The sequence below is a fragment of the Spermophilus citellus genome (assembly GCF_964194105.1).
Source record: "Spermophilus citellus genome assembly, chromosome: 5".
NCBI classification, from domain to species: Eukaryota; Metazoa; Chordata; class Mammalia; order Rodentia; family Sciuridae; genus Spermophilus; species Spermophilus citellus.
In genome coordinates, this window is record NC_138186.1 from 141,625,894 (window position 1) to 141,642,660 (window position 16,767).

The window sequence follows — 16,767 nt, forward strand, 5'->3', positions numbered from 1 at the left end:
GAAAACTACAGAACCCTAAAGAAAGAAATAGAAGAGGATCTTAGAAGATGGAAAAATATACCTTGTTCATGGATAGGCAGAACTAATATCATCAAAATGGCGATATTACCAAAAGTTCTCTATAGGTTCAATGCAATGCCAATCAAAATCCCAATGGCATTTCTTGTAGAAATAGATAAAGCAATCATGAAATTCATATGGAAAAATAAAAGACCCAGAATAGCAAAAACAATTCTAAGCAGGAAGTGTGAATCAGGTGGTATAGCTATACCAGATTTCAAACTATAATACAGAGCAATAGTAATAAAAACAGCATGGTACTGGTACCAAAACAGGCGGGTGAACCAATGGTACAGAATAGAGGACACAGAGACCAATCCACAAAATTACAACTTTCTTATATTTGATAAAGGGGCTAAAAGCATGCAATGGAGGAAGGATAGCGTCTTCAACAAATGGTGCTGGGAAAACTGGAAATCCATATACAACAAAATGAAACTGAATCCCTTTCTCTCGCCATGCACAAAAGTTAACACAAAATGGATCAAAGAGCTTGATATCAAATCAGAGACTCTGCATCTCATAGAAGAAAAAGTTGGCTCCGATCCACATATTGTGGTGCCGGGCTCCAAATTCCTTAATAGGACATCCATAGCACAAGAGTTAATAACAAGAATCAACAAATGGGACTGACTTAAACTAAAAAGTTTTTTTCTTCTTTTTTTTTTTCCCTCAGCAAGAGAAACAATAAGAGAGGTAAATAGGGAGCCTACATCCTGGGAACAAATTTTTACTCCTCACACTTCAGATAGAGCCCTAATATCCAGAGTATACAAAGAACTCAAAAAATTAAACCATAAGATAACAAATAACCCAATCAACAAATGGGCCAAGGACCTGAGCAGACACTTCTCAGAGGAGGACATACAATCAATCAACAAGTACATGAATAAATGCTCACCATCTCTAGCAGTCAGAGAAATGCAAATCAAAACCACCCTGAGATATCACCTCACTCCAGTAAGATTGGCATCCATTATGAAGTCAAACAACAATAAGAACTGGCGAGGATGTGGGGAAAAGGGTACACTTGTACATTGCTGGTGGGACTGCAAATTGGTGCGGTCAATTTGGAAAGCAATATGGAGATTCCTGGGAAAGCTGGGAATGGAACCACCATTTGACCCAGCTATAGCCCTTCTCGGAATATTCCCTGAAGACCTTAAAAGAGCGTACTATAGGGATACTGCCACATCAGTGTGCACAGCAGCACAATTCACAATAGCTAGACTGTGGAACCCACCTAGATGCCCTTTAGTAGATGAATGGATAAAAAAAAAAAAATGTGGCATTTACACACAATGGAGTATTACGCAGCACTAAGAAATGACAAAATCATGGAATTTGCAGGGAAATGGATGGCATTAGAGCAGATTATGCTAAGTGAATCTAGCCAATCCCTAAAAAACAAATGCTAAATGTCTTCTTTGATATAAGGAGAGCAACTAAGAACAGAGCAGGGAGGAAGAGCATGAGGAAAAGATTAACATTAAAGAGAGACAAGTGGTGGGAGGGAAAGGGAGAGAGAAGGGAAATCGCATGGAAATGGAAGGAGACCCTCATTGTTACACAAAATTAAATATAAGAGGATGTGAGGGAAAAGGGGGAAAAAAAAAACAAGGGAGAGAATTGAATTACAGCAGATGGGGTAGAGAGAGAAGATGGGAGGGGAGGGAGAGGAGATAGTAGGCGATAGGAAAGGTACCAGAATACAACAGTCACTAATATGGCATCATGTAGAAACGTGGATGTGTAACCGATGTGATTCTGCAATCTGTATTTGGGGTAAAAATGGGAGTTTATAACCCACTTGAATCAAATGTATGAAAGATGATATGTCAAGAGCTTGGTAATGTTTTGAATAACCAATAAAAAAACATTTTCCCATTTCAAAAAATGACATTGGTGATTTATTGTGATCATTTTGTACACAGCAGAACTACATTTAATTCTTTGTCCTACTAATAAAAGTCACTAGATGCGAAAGCATCTACTTTCACAGTTCGTATATAACATTTATGGACTATCTTAAATTCGTTTTAAAAAATATTTATTATTTAGCCTTTAGTGGACACAACATCTTTATTTTATTTATTTTTTTATGTAGTGCTGAGGATCGAACCCCACGCCTCACGCATGCTAGGTGAACGAGCTGCTACTTGAGCCATATCCCCAACACTCTCTTAAATTCTTATTTTCACCTTGCTTCTTTATGATAATGAGAATTCAAATTTATGGGTAATATATCATTCACTGAACAACTTCAGTCCAAATCAATCCTTCTACTATTGTATTGTCACTGGAGTGTTATGTTCATCTTCCTACAAATGTGTGCGGAACATTTCATTGATTATGCCAATTCTTAAAAATACAAATGTGCCGAGCCCTAATATCCAGAGTATACAAAGAACTCAAAAATTGAACATTAAGAAAACAAATAACCCAATCAACAAATGGGCCAAGGACCTGAACAGACACTTCTCAGAGAAGGATATATAATTAATCAAAAAATACACGGAAAAAATGCTCACCATCTCTAGCAATCAGAGAAATGCAAATTAAAACCACTCTAAGATACCATATCAGTCCAGTAAGAATGGCAGCCATTAGGAAGTCAAACAACAACACGTGCTGACAAGGATGTGAGGGAAAAGGTACACTTGTACACTGCCGGTGGGACTGCAAATCGGTGCAGCCAATTTGGAAAGCATTATGGAGATTCCTTGGAAAGCTGGGAATGGAACCACCATCCGACCCAGCTATTCCCCTTCTCGGACTATTCCCAGAGACCTAAAAAGAGCACACTATAGGGATACAGCTACATCAATGTTCATAGCAGCACAATTCACAATAGCTAGAACGTGGAACCAACCTAGACGCCAGTCAATAGATGAATGGATAAAAAAATGTGGCATTTGTACACAATGGAATATTACTCAGCACTAAAAAATGACAAAATCATGGCATTTGCAGGGAAATGGATGGCATGAGAGCAGATTATGCTAAGTGAAGTTAGCCAATCCCTAGAAAAGAAATGCTGAATGTCTTCTTTCATATAAGGAGGGGGGACTCAAAACAGAGCAGGCTGGAAGAGCATGAAAAGAAGATTACCATTTAGAAGGGACAAGAGGTGGGAGGGAATGGGAGAGAGAAGGGGAATTTCATGGAAATGGAAGGATACCCTCATTGTTATACAAAATTACATATAAGAGGATGTGAGGGGAAAGGGGAAAAAAGGAGAGAAATGAATTACAGTAGATGGGGTAGAGAGAGATTATGGGAGGGGAGGGGAGGAGACAGAAGGGGGGATAGGGAGGGAATAGGAAAGGCAGCAGAATATAACAGACACTAGTATGGCAGTATGTATAAACTCGGATGTATAACCAATGTGATCCTGCAAACTGTACACGTGGTAAAAATAAGAATTCATACCCCACTTGAATCAAATGTATGAAATATGATATGTCAAGATCATTGTAATGTTTTGAGCAACCAATAGAAATTTAAAAAAAGAAACAAGAAGAGACAAGGCCCATATTAAAGAGATTTAAAAATTCTACTGAAATCTATAAGAAAATGTTTGAATGAATTATGAGGAATTAAAAAAAAGTACAAACTTAATATCTTGCATAGAATTTATCACCCTATGTTTATAGACTCAAAAAGCTTTCATTATTTTAATCTTCAACTGTGTTTTAACAAAGCCACATTATTAAGGGCTCTCTACTTCTGGCTTATTCTTTCTTACTTAGTCTTTTCCCCCATATGCGATCCTCACCACCACAGTCATCAATGGCTGACCTTGCATTATAATTCAAGGATCACTCTATGTAACATCTTCCCCATTGATTGACTGTATTCAATTGCACTTCATAGCAGGAAATGTATATAACACAGCTTTATGTTGTTCACAATATCTACCACAATACCTTGTACTTTGGGGGCACTGAATACATGTATAAGGATATACTTATGATTATTGGATGCTTTTTGTCACATGTGTTCGCGAATGAGCCAGGGTTTGCCCTCCATATCCCCCATAGTTTCCAGGAATATTCCAAACATATTTACAAGAAGAGAAATGCTTTTATTTGGATGGTCAGTTTTGAATACAGTAGGTAGGTACCTCTCTCAGATTGAAATATAAAATGACAAACAGCTGTGGTCAGAGTGAACCATGCTAGAAGACTGAATCTGAGTGATCAGAAATGCCTTTCAGCAGTAGGAGCAACAACCACTGGAACCAGATTCAAGCCAAATGTGATAGGTCTTACACTGAAAAAGGATCATTATTTGTGATTTAAAACAATAAACAAACACAGAACACCTAAAGAGAAGGAGGCACCCTGCTATAATTTGGATCTGGAATGTTGCCCAAAGGTCATGTGTTGAAAGCTTGGACCCCAATGTAACAGCATTCAGAACGGACTCTACAGAAAGGTGAATTGAATCCTGGGCTCTAACCTCATCTGTGGATCAATCCACTGATGGGTTCACGATTGGACAGGACTATTGGGAGTTGGTAAAAACTGTGGGCGGTAGGGCCTAGTTGGAGGGTAGGTCATTGGAGTTGATTCCCTGGAAGGGTACATCATATTCCTCAGTCCTCTCTTCCCCTCACCTGATCTCCGTGATCTCCATGAGTTGATCCCCTGATCTCCATGAGTTGAGCAGCTCTGTTTTGAAGCCAGGCTCTCTGCCATGGTAATCTGCCTCACTTCAGGCCACAGCAATGGAGCCTGAAATTGAACCAAAATAAATATTTACTCATTTAATTTTCTCAGGTATGTTGTCAAAGTGATGAAAAAGTCTTCTAACACACACACACACACACACACACACACACACACACACACAGGAGGAATGGTCTAAAGGGAGAAAAGGACACTTGGTATTGTTGATGCCTTCTTCAACAGTAGACACAGCTGGGGTACAGCGTGGATTCGCACTTCAGCAGATGCTAAAAGGGGCTTAAATTTTTATATTAGTCTTTTATGAGGAGAGATTGACTAACACAGGCCTGATTTCTCTCTCAGATTTGGAGATGAATAAGAAGGACCAAGAAGATTTCCTTTTCTGGCACAGCACACAAATGCAGTCACTAGTTTCTGATACCAATCTGAGTAATTATGTCTACTTGCTCTATCTTGAAGGCAAGAGACATTATGAGGTGATTAATATAATCCTTAGAATCTACTTAACCATTAATTTTCCAAAAATTCTGCCTTTTTTTGAATTTTATTTCTGCCACCTTGAGGTTTTGTTCCCTGAACAGACATATAGAAAGAACAGCTCAAGGAAAAGAGTCTCCTGAATATGGGCTCTGGGAAGAGAGTAATGGGAGCAAACCCAAACCCCTTCTAAAGGGTAATGAGGAAAATGATCCTAAACAAAACAAAAAGCAAATATGAACAAAGTGGCAGCAGGCTCTATTTGTTGGCCACTTTCTCTGCACCAGCCATCAGGTGAGAACTACACACTATGTTCTCATTTACTGTTCAACTCATGCTTGGGAGAGAGGTTTTCTAAATGCATTCCGTCAGTTTAGCTCCAAAATTGCTTTGGTCCCAACTGGTATGTCTGTTACAGCCCATGTGCTTCATCTCTTTGCTTTGTCCCCAACTCTACAAAACTGCCTCCTCATTAACTTGTTGGAATTTAAACACCTTGGAAACCAGGGCCTTATCTTAACTCCTTCTGATCCTTAGAGGTGTGGGAATTAAATTTAGGATTGTTACTCCATCGTAGAAAATTTCTCGACTTTTTATTTCACTCTGTACTGTTTAAACCTGGATGATATTTGGCATTGATAAACAACAATAGGTTAAGTGAACATCAACCTGTTGGCTCTAAAACAAATTTTCTTAAGTGAAATTTAAGTGGAATTTTTCAGCACTTCAATAAACTCAATCAGAATTAACAAGGACCAAATAATATTAAAATGAACTCGAAAATTTATAGATTAACAGCAAAAATTTATTTTTGGAAAGGGTAAAGATGGTTCTTTAGTGACATTTAATCCATATTATAATTTGAATTCTGAGAATGATTAAGACTTTGTGATGGTTAATTTTACATGTTAACTCGTCCGGGCTACGATGCCCAGACACTTGGCCAACTTTTATTCTGGGTGTGTCTGTGCTGGTGTTATGGGGTGAGATTTACTTTTGAATCGGGGACTTTTAGTTAAATAGATTCCATTCTGTAATGGAGAGAGACCTCACCTCGTCAACCGAGTGCAACTGAATGGGACAAAAAGCCCACCTCTCCCAGACAAGAGGGAACTGTCCAGTGAACTACCTTTGGATTTCATCTACAACATTGATTCTTCCTGGCTCCACAGCACACTGCCTTGGGACTCAAACTAGAACACTTTCCTGGATCTCTAGCTCCTCCCAGCCAACCCTGCCCAATCCTGTGAGCCAATAGCTGACAGGCAAGTGCAGGGAAGAAGCAGAGGCCCTGCAGGGGGTGAGTGTGTGCTACTGGATGCCAGCCCCTGGTCAAAGCGCAGGACAGGCTTCTGAGTTTACAGGCAGGAAGGGATGATTAGTGTTGGTGGAGCCCCAGGAACCCCGCGCTCTGAGGAATTCTGAGCGCTTGGGTCATAATTGACCCCGGCAACGCCCGAGGACGTTCGGGGCACAGAAGTGGATGGTGATGGACGCGCTTTTCAGAGCTGGTCCGATGGATCACTGAAGTGGCCACGATGTGGTCCTGGTTTGGAGGCCTGGGCTCAGGCTTGGGCCACTTCTTGGGTCAGGTGGGGAGCAGCTTGGCTTTCCTCACCGGCCATAGCTCCAGCTTCGCCAGGGAAATGCTTCTGGGTGACTTAGGAGACCCAGAAGCAGCTTTACATCATTGTTGGAGAAAGGAAATGGAAACTACTGATTCCACACTAAGATGTGAGAATGAAAGACTGAAAGAGTATTGTACTGACCTGGAAGAAAAGCATGAAGCATCAGAGCTACAAATAAACCATCAGTCTGTAAGTTACCAAAATCAACTGCAACAGAAAGAGGTAGAGATCAGCCATCTTAAAGCAGGACAGATTGTACTGCAAGATCAAATGTTCCAACTACAGGCAGCCGCTCAATCAGTACACTCGGGAGCTTGTGGTGTGCCAACAACAACTGCACCGGCTCCGTTCGGTTCCCTGATCAGTAGTCATTTTTCAGCCTTTCGTGATGACGACATGGACTCTAGTGACATAATCTCATCACGACAAGAAACAAACAGATTATCAACTGAAGCTGCAAAACATGAATCTGAAGTTGGCCACTCGAGGCAGATTGCTGAGGCTCAGGGAACACACCATTCTGACTCAAGTGAAATCTGCAAAGTACAAAATACTATCAAGACTCTTCAACCAAACCAAAGCCCAGACATATATGATCATCAGCATGAAATTTCAGTTTGGGAGCAGAGTTCTACTGTGGCAGAAAAGGGAAAAATCCTTCCTCAGAGCTCAGCAGTGGAAGAAGTGTTCAGGCTTCAACAAGCCCTGGCTGATGCGGAGAAGGAAATCGTGAGACTAAATGGTTTAAACCAGGATAACCGTCTTGCTGAAGACCATCTGAAACTTAAAATGCATGCTGAAGCTTTAGAAAAAGAGAAGGCATCATTGAGTCAAGAAAAAGAGGAACTTCAGATGTCACTGTCAAAATTGAGCTGTGACTACCAAGTCATGAAAAACAGAGCTTCAACAGACATGAATTTGAATGTACAATTACTAGACTTAAAACTTCACTTGAAGGCAAAGGAGGAAGAACTGAATCAGACTATCAATGAAAAGAAAATGCTGATAGCTGAGTTAGAAGAACTGGATCATCAGAATCAGGAAGCTACAAAGCACATGATTTTGATACAAGAGGAGCTATCAAAACAACAAAATGAAGGAGACCTTGTCATCAAGAAGTTGGAACAAGATCTAGATGATGAAAAAAAGAGAGTTCATCAACTTGAGGATGATCAAATGAACATATCCCAAGAGTTGCATGTGCAGAAGGAGAAGTTAACTGAGAACGCACAGAGCCTCAGTGATTTGCATTTAACTAAGCAGAAGCTTGAAGGTAAAGTAGAAGATTTAGTAGATCAGCTAAATCAGTCACAAAAAAATAGTTTAAACATCCAGCAGGAAAACCTTGGGCTTAAGGATCACATTAGACAACTTGAAGATGAGCTGTCTGGATTTAAGAGCAAGTATCGCACTTCTCTGAATGAAGACTCTAACAGTCATTGTAAGGATGACATGCCTAAAGAACGAGAAGCTGAAGTTAGCAACTTAAGGCAAAATCTTTCTGAAGAGGAACAGCTCAATGAAAATTTAAAGAAAGTTGCTGTTGAACTCAAAACGGAAAATGAAATGTTGATTTTAGCACGTGACGATGTAAGGCGTAAGTTGGAAGAATCTATTGCTGCTTACAATCAAATCTCTCAAGAAAAAGACACTATCACGGAGACTCTCAAAAGAGACAAAGAAGAGATTGAAGCCAAACTGCACCAGGCAGAAAAAAGACTGTTGGAAGAAGCAAATAATCACAGGCAGACTATTCAGGAACTCTCCAATGCACATAATTTGGATACCTCTGCCTTAAAGCTGAAACACGAATGTGCAGTTCAACTCAGCCAAGAGAAGGACTTTGAAATAGCAGGACTCAAAAAGAATATTGAGCAAATGACTGCTGATGAAAAAGAAACTGATGAAATTTTGGCATCTTATGTAGACGAACAGGAGCGATTGATACAAGTCATAAATGAGAAAGAAGTTTTTATTGAAAAACTCGAAGAAAAAAGTTCACAACTACAAAAGGATTTAGATAAGTGTTCTCAGGCTTTAGGAGAAAATGAAACTTTAAGGCAATCCATGGAAAGAAAGGACAGAAGTCTTACCTACATGAGAGCAGAAAACAACTATCTGCGAGTAGAATTGGAAATACTTGGGGAACAGCACAATCAAGCTGTACCAGTGGCTGAGCCGACAGCTCTTGATGCTGTCACAGAACTAGAATTGGAGGTATCTCAACTGAATATAGTCAAAAATCATCTGGAAGATGAAATTCAAGACCATCTGAATATCATTGAAAACCAGAACCAGCGTAAAATGCAACTACTTCAGTCTTTACAGGAGCAGAAGGAGGAAATGGATGAATTTAAGTACAAATATGAGCAGATGAATGCTGCGCATAGCCAGTTAATTTTAGAAAAAGAGGAGGAAATTAAGAACTTGCAGAAGACTATTGAAGAACTAAAAGCCCAGTTGCCTGGAGAGAAAGGAGATGCTCAGACATTGAATTCTGATATTTTTCAAGAGACCAAAGTAAAAATCCTAAGAGAAAAAGAGGTTCAACACTTACGGGACCAAGAATTACGCCTAAACCGGGAGCTAGAAAGGCTACGCAGCCATCTCTTGGAATCAGAAGAGTCTTACACCCAGCAAATTTTGGCTGCAGAAGACAAAGAAAAACAGTCAATAGCTGAATGGAAGAACAAGGCCGAAAAGCTGGAAGGAGAAGTATCATCACTGCAGGAACGTTTGGATGAAGCAAATGCTCTGTTGGATTCTGCTTCCAGACTGAGAGAAGACTTAGATCTCAAGGAAGAACAGATGGAAGAACTGAAAAAACAAAACGAGCTCCGAAAAGAAATGTTGGACCATGCACAACAGAAATTGTCGACTTTGGTCAACAGCGCAGAAGGAAAAGTGGACAAAGTCCTCATGCGAAACCTTTTTATTGGTCATTTCCAGACACCAAAGGACAAACGTCGTGAAGTATTGCAGTTGACGGGGAGCATCCTGGACATTCCACAGGACGAAATGGAGCAGCTGTTGAATAAAGATCACGGTGGTGTCAGTAAGTGGATGAGTTGTTTTGGTTCCACGTTCTGCAGCTGTGCCTCTTAGTAACCTAGCTGGAGTTGGACTTGGTGGACCTGGGCATCCTCTTGTTAAACCCACTGCAGATTTCATGCCCACCTTTACACCACTGCCAGTGTCCCTGGACAATAGTGCCAGAGTTGTACTCCAGGATCTTCTAAATATTTAGCATTTGAAAGAAGCCATAACCCTTTTTTACGTTTTACAGCATGGCCTTTTGAAAAAGTACTCATGTGTTTGTAGACAAAGAGAGAAAGCAAAAAAGCTGGTATATGTAAGTGTATAGCTACTAGGTATTTTATTTTATTTTTTCAGTTGTTGTTGTTGTGATTTTTTGCTATAGTACTTTTTAAAAAATTTGTTTTGTTTTTTGTAGCACTTTTTGTTTCTAGAATTTTGTTCCAATGCAGCAGATAATCATCACCAGTTATCAATTCTGATGTACTTTTGGGAGCAACTGTACAGAGCAGCCTTCTTGAACCACTAGTTCCAACCTTAAAACAATAATAATATTTCTTAAATTTAATGGCATTAAGGTAAAAACGATACATGTAATTACAGGAAACAAGAAAAATCCAACCCATAAGAAGGATGTCTCAGATTTAGAGTACATGAAAACCAAACATAATGTTGCAAAAAGTTGAGAATATTTAGTTTATCCAAGATAACATTGTACAACTACCACGCGAAAATTCCAATGGGGAGGACCTAAACATGAAGCTTAGTGGATAAATTCTAAGATGCTTTGAATCCAAATTCTATGACCCCTATCCATTTTGCTTATTTCCATTTCTATACGAAAGTCACTTCACATTAATTCAGTTTTCCAGATGATAAATATGTCCAGAAGGAAGAGTATTTTTATGAGTCAACCCCGAAGTGGGACCACAGGATCCACTGCCAATGGAAAAGTTAATTAGTAAGAATGTATCATTAAATATCTGGACTGCTTATCTACATACTATTGGGGGCTCTACAATAATTCTCATAAACACATTTTATAAAACATTTGATCAAAACAAGTTGGGGAGAGAAATAAGCTAACAACAGTTTTTGAAAGATGAAAAGCTTTAAAATAGGAGTAGTTATAACCTTTTGATAAATTAAGGTAAAAGATGAATCAAAAGTTTCCAGCTTAAGTAGGTGAAATCAGAGAAGAGAAAAAGCAGATTGCATAGCACATACTTCTCTGACACCTGTAGTTTCTAAAACCATTCAGAACATTTTTGTTAAAATTAATTTAAACAAAATTTAATATATTTTTAAATATAAATTATATCATTTAATATAAATTAACCTAATTTAAATCAATTTTATTAGTAGTATTATTTAAATTTCTTTTATTAATACTATGGTTTGATTTAAATTTATTTTATTAATTGATATTGTTTATTAACTTATATTAAATTATAGTATGATTTATATTTGAAAACTCATTAAATTTTATTTAAATTAATACAATTTAATAAAGTAAATTTAACATAATATAGGTTGAATTATTTAATTTTAATTTTAATAATAATGCTCTTAGTTGTTTTGGAAATTACAGGTGGCAGTGAAGTATTAGCTATAGTATCTTCTTTTTTCTCCTCTTTGATTTTACCTAACTTAAGCTAGAACCTTTTGGTTTATCTTTTGTTTTACTTTACAAAAATAAAAAAAGGAAGAAAAACACCTAGTAGCTACACACATATCAGCTTTTCCTTTCTTATTTCTAAATTTCACCTTAACATTTACATTATTTTACCAAAATTAAGATGCCATCAGTTGTTACTCCTGAGAAGAATATCAAAGTATATATTTTGCTTCGACCTGCCAAATTACTTGGAATCTTATTCCAGTAGACTTCACATGGTTGGGAAAAGCAGAGTTCAGATTTGTCATGAGAGATTTTTATATATTCGGCTCACTCCATTGTGTCTAGGTGAGCCTTTGGGTTTCAATGCCTGGAAACACACTTCTTATATTTCAGAATTGAAGAGCTCTTGGAAACAGCGACCTCACTGCATTCTTGAGAAAAATATGTTATACGGGTACTCAGAAAATTACAAAGATTAATATAGATTCAAGATTCTTTTTAAGACAAGGGGTTTAATGGAGAAAACAGCAAGATAGCCTTAGAAATTTCATACTCCCTGCATTCTTAGGAAAAGCTTCTATATTGTAAAGAATAACACCAAACAGAAAAGTTCCTAAGAAAATATTGTGCTTTCAGTTTCCTCGTCTCATAAATTTTATTAAAGTTTCATTAAAGACCCTGTATTTGCTAGCCTTTTTATTAAATACTTTTTTGAGATATTCTATTAATGTCTATGACTGGATTTTATTTGGTCTCACATTAATGTCGCTCCCTGTGACAAAGGGTACATGGGAGGCAGGCAGGATCAGCCTGTCCTCTCCGAGGCACCAGCTGTCGGAACCAGGCTCTGACAGAGGTAGTGAAGGGCACTAGCGTCTCCTGGACTGAGCGAGAGGGTAAGTATCTGAGTAATATTAATTGTGTATAAATGCCACATTTTTTTATGCATTCATCTACTAAGTTGTTTCCACAATTTAGCTAATGTGAATTTTGCTGCTATAAACATTGATGTGGCTGTGTCCCTGTAGTATGCAGTTTTTAAGTCCTTTGGGTATAGATCAAAAAGAGGGATAGCTAGGTCAAATGGTGGTTCTATTCCCAAATTTCCAAGGAATCTCCAAACTGCTCTCCATATTGGCTCCACCAATCTACAGTCCCACCGACAGTGTAGGAGTGTACATTTTTCCTGAAATCCTCACCAACACTTATCGTTGTTGTCTTCATCATAGCTGCCATTTTCAAAAATCGCTGACATTCTAACTGGAGTGAGGTGCAATTAAACCCCTAGCTCTCACCATGCACAAAACTCCACTCAAATGAATCAAGGACCTAGGAATAAAACCAGAGAGCTTGCATGTAACAGAAGAAAAAGTAGGCCCTAATTCCAATCATATGGGATTAGTCCCAAAATTCCTTAATAAGACTCCTAGAGCACAAGAATTAAAATCAAGTATCAATAAATGAGATAGATTCAAACTAAAAAAGTTTCTTCTCCACAAAACAAACAATCTGGGAGGTGAATAGAGATCCTACATCTTGGGAGAAAATTTTTGCCCCATCACACATCAGATAGAGCACTAATCTCTAGGGCATAGAAAGAACTCACAAATCTGAATAAAACACACACACACACACACACACACACACACACACACACACACAAACAAATAAATAAATAAAATAATATGACCTGGGCATCCTCTTTTTAAACCCATCGCAGATTTCAAGCCCACCTTCACACCACTGCCAGTGTCCCCGGACAACAGTGCCAGACTTGTACTCTAGGATCTTCTAAATATTTAGCACTTTAAAGAAGCCATAACCCTTTTTGATGTTTTACAGCATGGCCTTTTGCAAAAGAACTCTGTATTTGTAGACAAAAAGAGAAAGAAAAAAAGCTGATATATATATATGTATATAGATACTAGGTTTTTTTTTTTTTTTGCTTCTTGTTGTAGTTTTTTTTCTGTTTTTTTTTTTTTATTTTTTGCTATAGCTCTTTCTAAAAATTTTGTTTTGTTTGCTGTAGCACTTTTTCTTTATAAAATTTTGCTCCAGTGTAGCAGGTAATCATCACCAGTCTTCAATTCTGATGTACTTTTGTAAGCAACTGTACAGAGCAGCATTAGTGAACCATTAGCTCTAAACTCTTTTTTTTAAATGATTATATTTGTTAAATTTAATGGCATTAAGATAAAAATGATACATTTAAATAACAGGAAAGATGAAAAATCCAAACCACCTGAAGGAGATCTCAGATTTAGAGAAGAAGAAAACCAAATATGATGTTGCAAAATGTTGAGAATATTTAGTTTATCCCAAATAACCTGGTACAAGTACTAAAAGAAAATTCCAGTGCAGAGGGCCTTATCATGAAGCTTAGTGGATAAATTCTAAGATACTTTTAATCCAAATACTATGACCCCTATCCATTTTACTTATTTCCATTTCTATAGAAAAGTCACCTCACATTAATTCAGTTTTCCAGATGTTAAATATGTCCAGAAGTAAGAGTATTTTTATGAGTCAACCCCAAAGTGGAATCACATGATCCATTGCCAATGGAAAAGTTACTTAGTAAGAATATTTCATTAAATATCTGGACTGTTTATCTACATACTTTGGGGGCTCTACAATAATGCCTCTCAACACATTTTTTAAAACATTTGATCAAAAAAATTGGGGGAGAGAAAGAAGCTAACATCAGTTTTTGAAAGATGAAAGGCTTTAAAAAAGGAGTAGTTTCAACCTTTTCGTAAATTAAGGTAAAAGACAATCAAAAGTTTCTAGCTTAAGTAGGTGAAATCAGAGAAGAGCAAAAGCAGATTGCATAGCACATACTTCTCTAACACCTGTAGTTTCTAAAACCATTCAGAATATTTTTATTAAAATTAATTCAAATAAAATTTAATAAATTTTTAAATATAAATTATATTATCATTTAATAAATTGATCTAATTTAAATTTATTTTATTAATTAATATTGTTTAAATTTATTTTATTAATACTATTGTTTGATTTAAATTTATTTTCTTAATTGATTTTTTAAATTAATTTTGATTAAATTTTAGATTGATTTATATTTAAAAGTTCATTAAATTTCATTTAAATTAATACAATTTAACAAAGTCAATTTAAATAACATTTAATATAGATTAAATCATTTAATATTAACTATATAATATAATAAAAAAATTAACAAAATTAATTTTGATAAAAATCCTCTTAGTGGTTTTAGAAACTACAGGTGTCTGAGAAATATTAGCAAAAGCAATTCTAAGCAGGAAGTGTGAATCTGGCGGTATAGCGATACCAGATTTCAAACTGTACTACAGAGCAAGAGTAACCAAAACAGCATGGTACTGGTACCAAAACAGGCGGGTGAACCAATGGTACAGAATAGAGGACACAGAGACCAATCCACAAAATTACAACTTTCTTATATTTGATAAAGGGGCTAAAAGCATGCAATGGAGGAAGGATAGCGTCTTCAACAAATGGTGCTGGGAAAACTGGAAATCCATATACAACAAAATGAAACTGAATCCCTTTCTCTCGCCATGCACAAAAGTTAACACAAAATGGATCAAAGAGCTTGATATCAAATCAGAGACTCTGCATCTCATAGAAGAAAAAGTTGGCTCCGATCCACATATTGTGGTGCCGGGCTCCAAATTCCTTAATAGGACATCCATAGCACAAGAGTTAATAACAAGAATCAACAAATGGGACTGACTTAAACTAAAAAGTTTTTTTCTTCTTTTTTTTTTTTTCCCCTCAGCAAGAGAAACAATAAGAGAGGTAAATAGGGAGCCTACATCCTGGGAACAAATTTTTACTCCTCACACTTCAGATAGAGCCCTAATATCCAGAGTATACAAAGAACTCAAAAAATTAAACCATAAGATAACAAATAACCCAATCAACAAATGGGCCAAGGACCTGAACAGACACTTCTCAGAGGAGGACATACAATCAATCAACAAGTACATGAATAAATGCTCACCATCTCTAGCAGTCAGAGAAATGCAAATCAAAACCACCCTGAGATATCACCTCACTCCAGTAAGATTGGCATCCATTATGAAGTCAAACAACAATAAGAACTGGCGAGGATGTGGGGAAAAGGGTACACTTGTACATTGCTGGTGGGACTGCAAATTGGTGCGGTCAATTTGGAAAGCAATATGGAGATTCCTGGGAAAGCTGGGAATGGAACCACCATTTGACCCAGCTATAGCCCTTCTCGGAATATTCCCTGAAGACCTTAAAAGAGCGTACTATAGGGATACTGCCACATCAGTGTGCACAGCAGCACAATTCACAATAGCTAGACTGTGGAACCCACCTAGATGCCCTTTAGTAGATGAATGGATAAAAAAAAAAAAAATGTGGCATTTACACACAATGGAGTATTACGCAGCACTAAGAAATGACAAAATCATGGAATTTGCAGGGAAATGGATGGCATTAGAGCAGATTATGCTAAGTGAATCTAGCCAATCCCTAAAAAACAAATGCTAAATGTCTTCTTTGATATAAGGAGAGCAACTAAGAACAGAGCAGGGAGGAAGAGCATGAGGAAAAGATTAACATTAAAGAGAGACAAGTGGTGGGAGGGAAAGGGAGAGAGAAGGGAAATCGCATGGAAATGGAAGGAGACCCTCATTGTTACACAAAATTAAATATAAGAGGATGTGAGGGAAAAGGGGGAAAAAAAAAACAAGGGAGAGAATTGAATTACAGCAGATGGGGTAGAGAGAGAAGATGGGAGGGGAGGGAGAGGAGATAGTAGGCGATAGGAAAGGTACCAGAATACAACAGTCACTAATATGGCATCATGTAGAAACGTGGATGTGTAACCGATGTGATTCTGCAATCTGTATTTGGGGTAAAAATGGGAGTTTATAACCCACTTGAATCAAATGTATGAAAGATGATATGTCAAGAGCTTGGTAATGTTTTGAATAACCAATAAAAAAACATTTTCCCATTTCAAAAAATGACATTGGTGATTTATTGTGATCATTTTGTACACAGCAGAACTACATTTAATTCTTTGTCCTACTAATAAAAGTCACTAGATGCGAAAGCATCTACTTTCACAGTTCGTATATAACATTTATGGACTATCTTAAATTCGTTTTAAAAAATATTTATTATTTAGCCTTTAGTGGACACAACATCTTTATTTTATTTATTTTTTTATGTAGTGCTGAGGATCGAACCCCACGCCTCACGCATGCTAGGT

General features: G+C 37.3%; 2 protein-coding genes across 2 annotated transcripts in view; one reads left to right on the forward strand and one right to left on the reverse strand.

The window, feature by feature from the left end:
* The window catches only part of LOC308649512 (uncharacterized protein), a gene marked incomplete at its 5' end in the record, with an annotated part of 523,997 nt that overhangs the window by 286,487 nt on the left and 220,743 nt on the right, over positions 1-16,767 (reverse strand). The window lies entirely within an intron of this gene.
* LOC308649506 (thyroid receptor-interacting protein 11-like) overlaps positions 6,733-16,767 on the forward strand; it is a 32,351-nt gene continuing 22,316 nt past the window's right edge. The window contains exons 1-3 of the mRNA XM_081295040.1: positions 6,733-7,462; positions 8,198-8,335; positions 9,809-9,914. Coding sequence (XP_081151166.1) covers positions 6,770-7,462; positions 8,198-8,335; positions 9,809-9,914 — 937 coding nt within the window. The 5' untranslated portion in view covers positions 6,733-6,769. The remainder of the gene's footprint in view (positions 7,463-8,197; positions 8,336-9,808; positions 9,915-16,767) is intronic.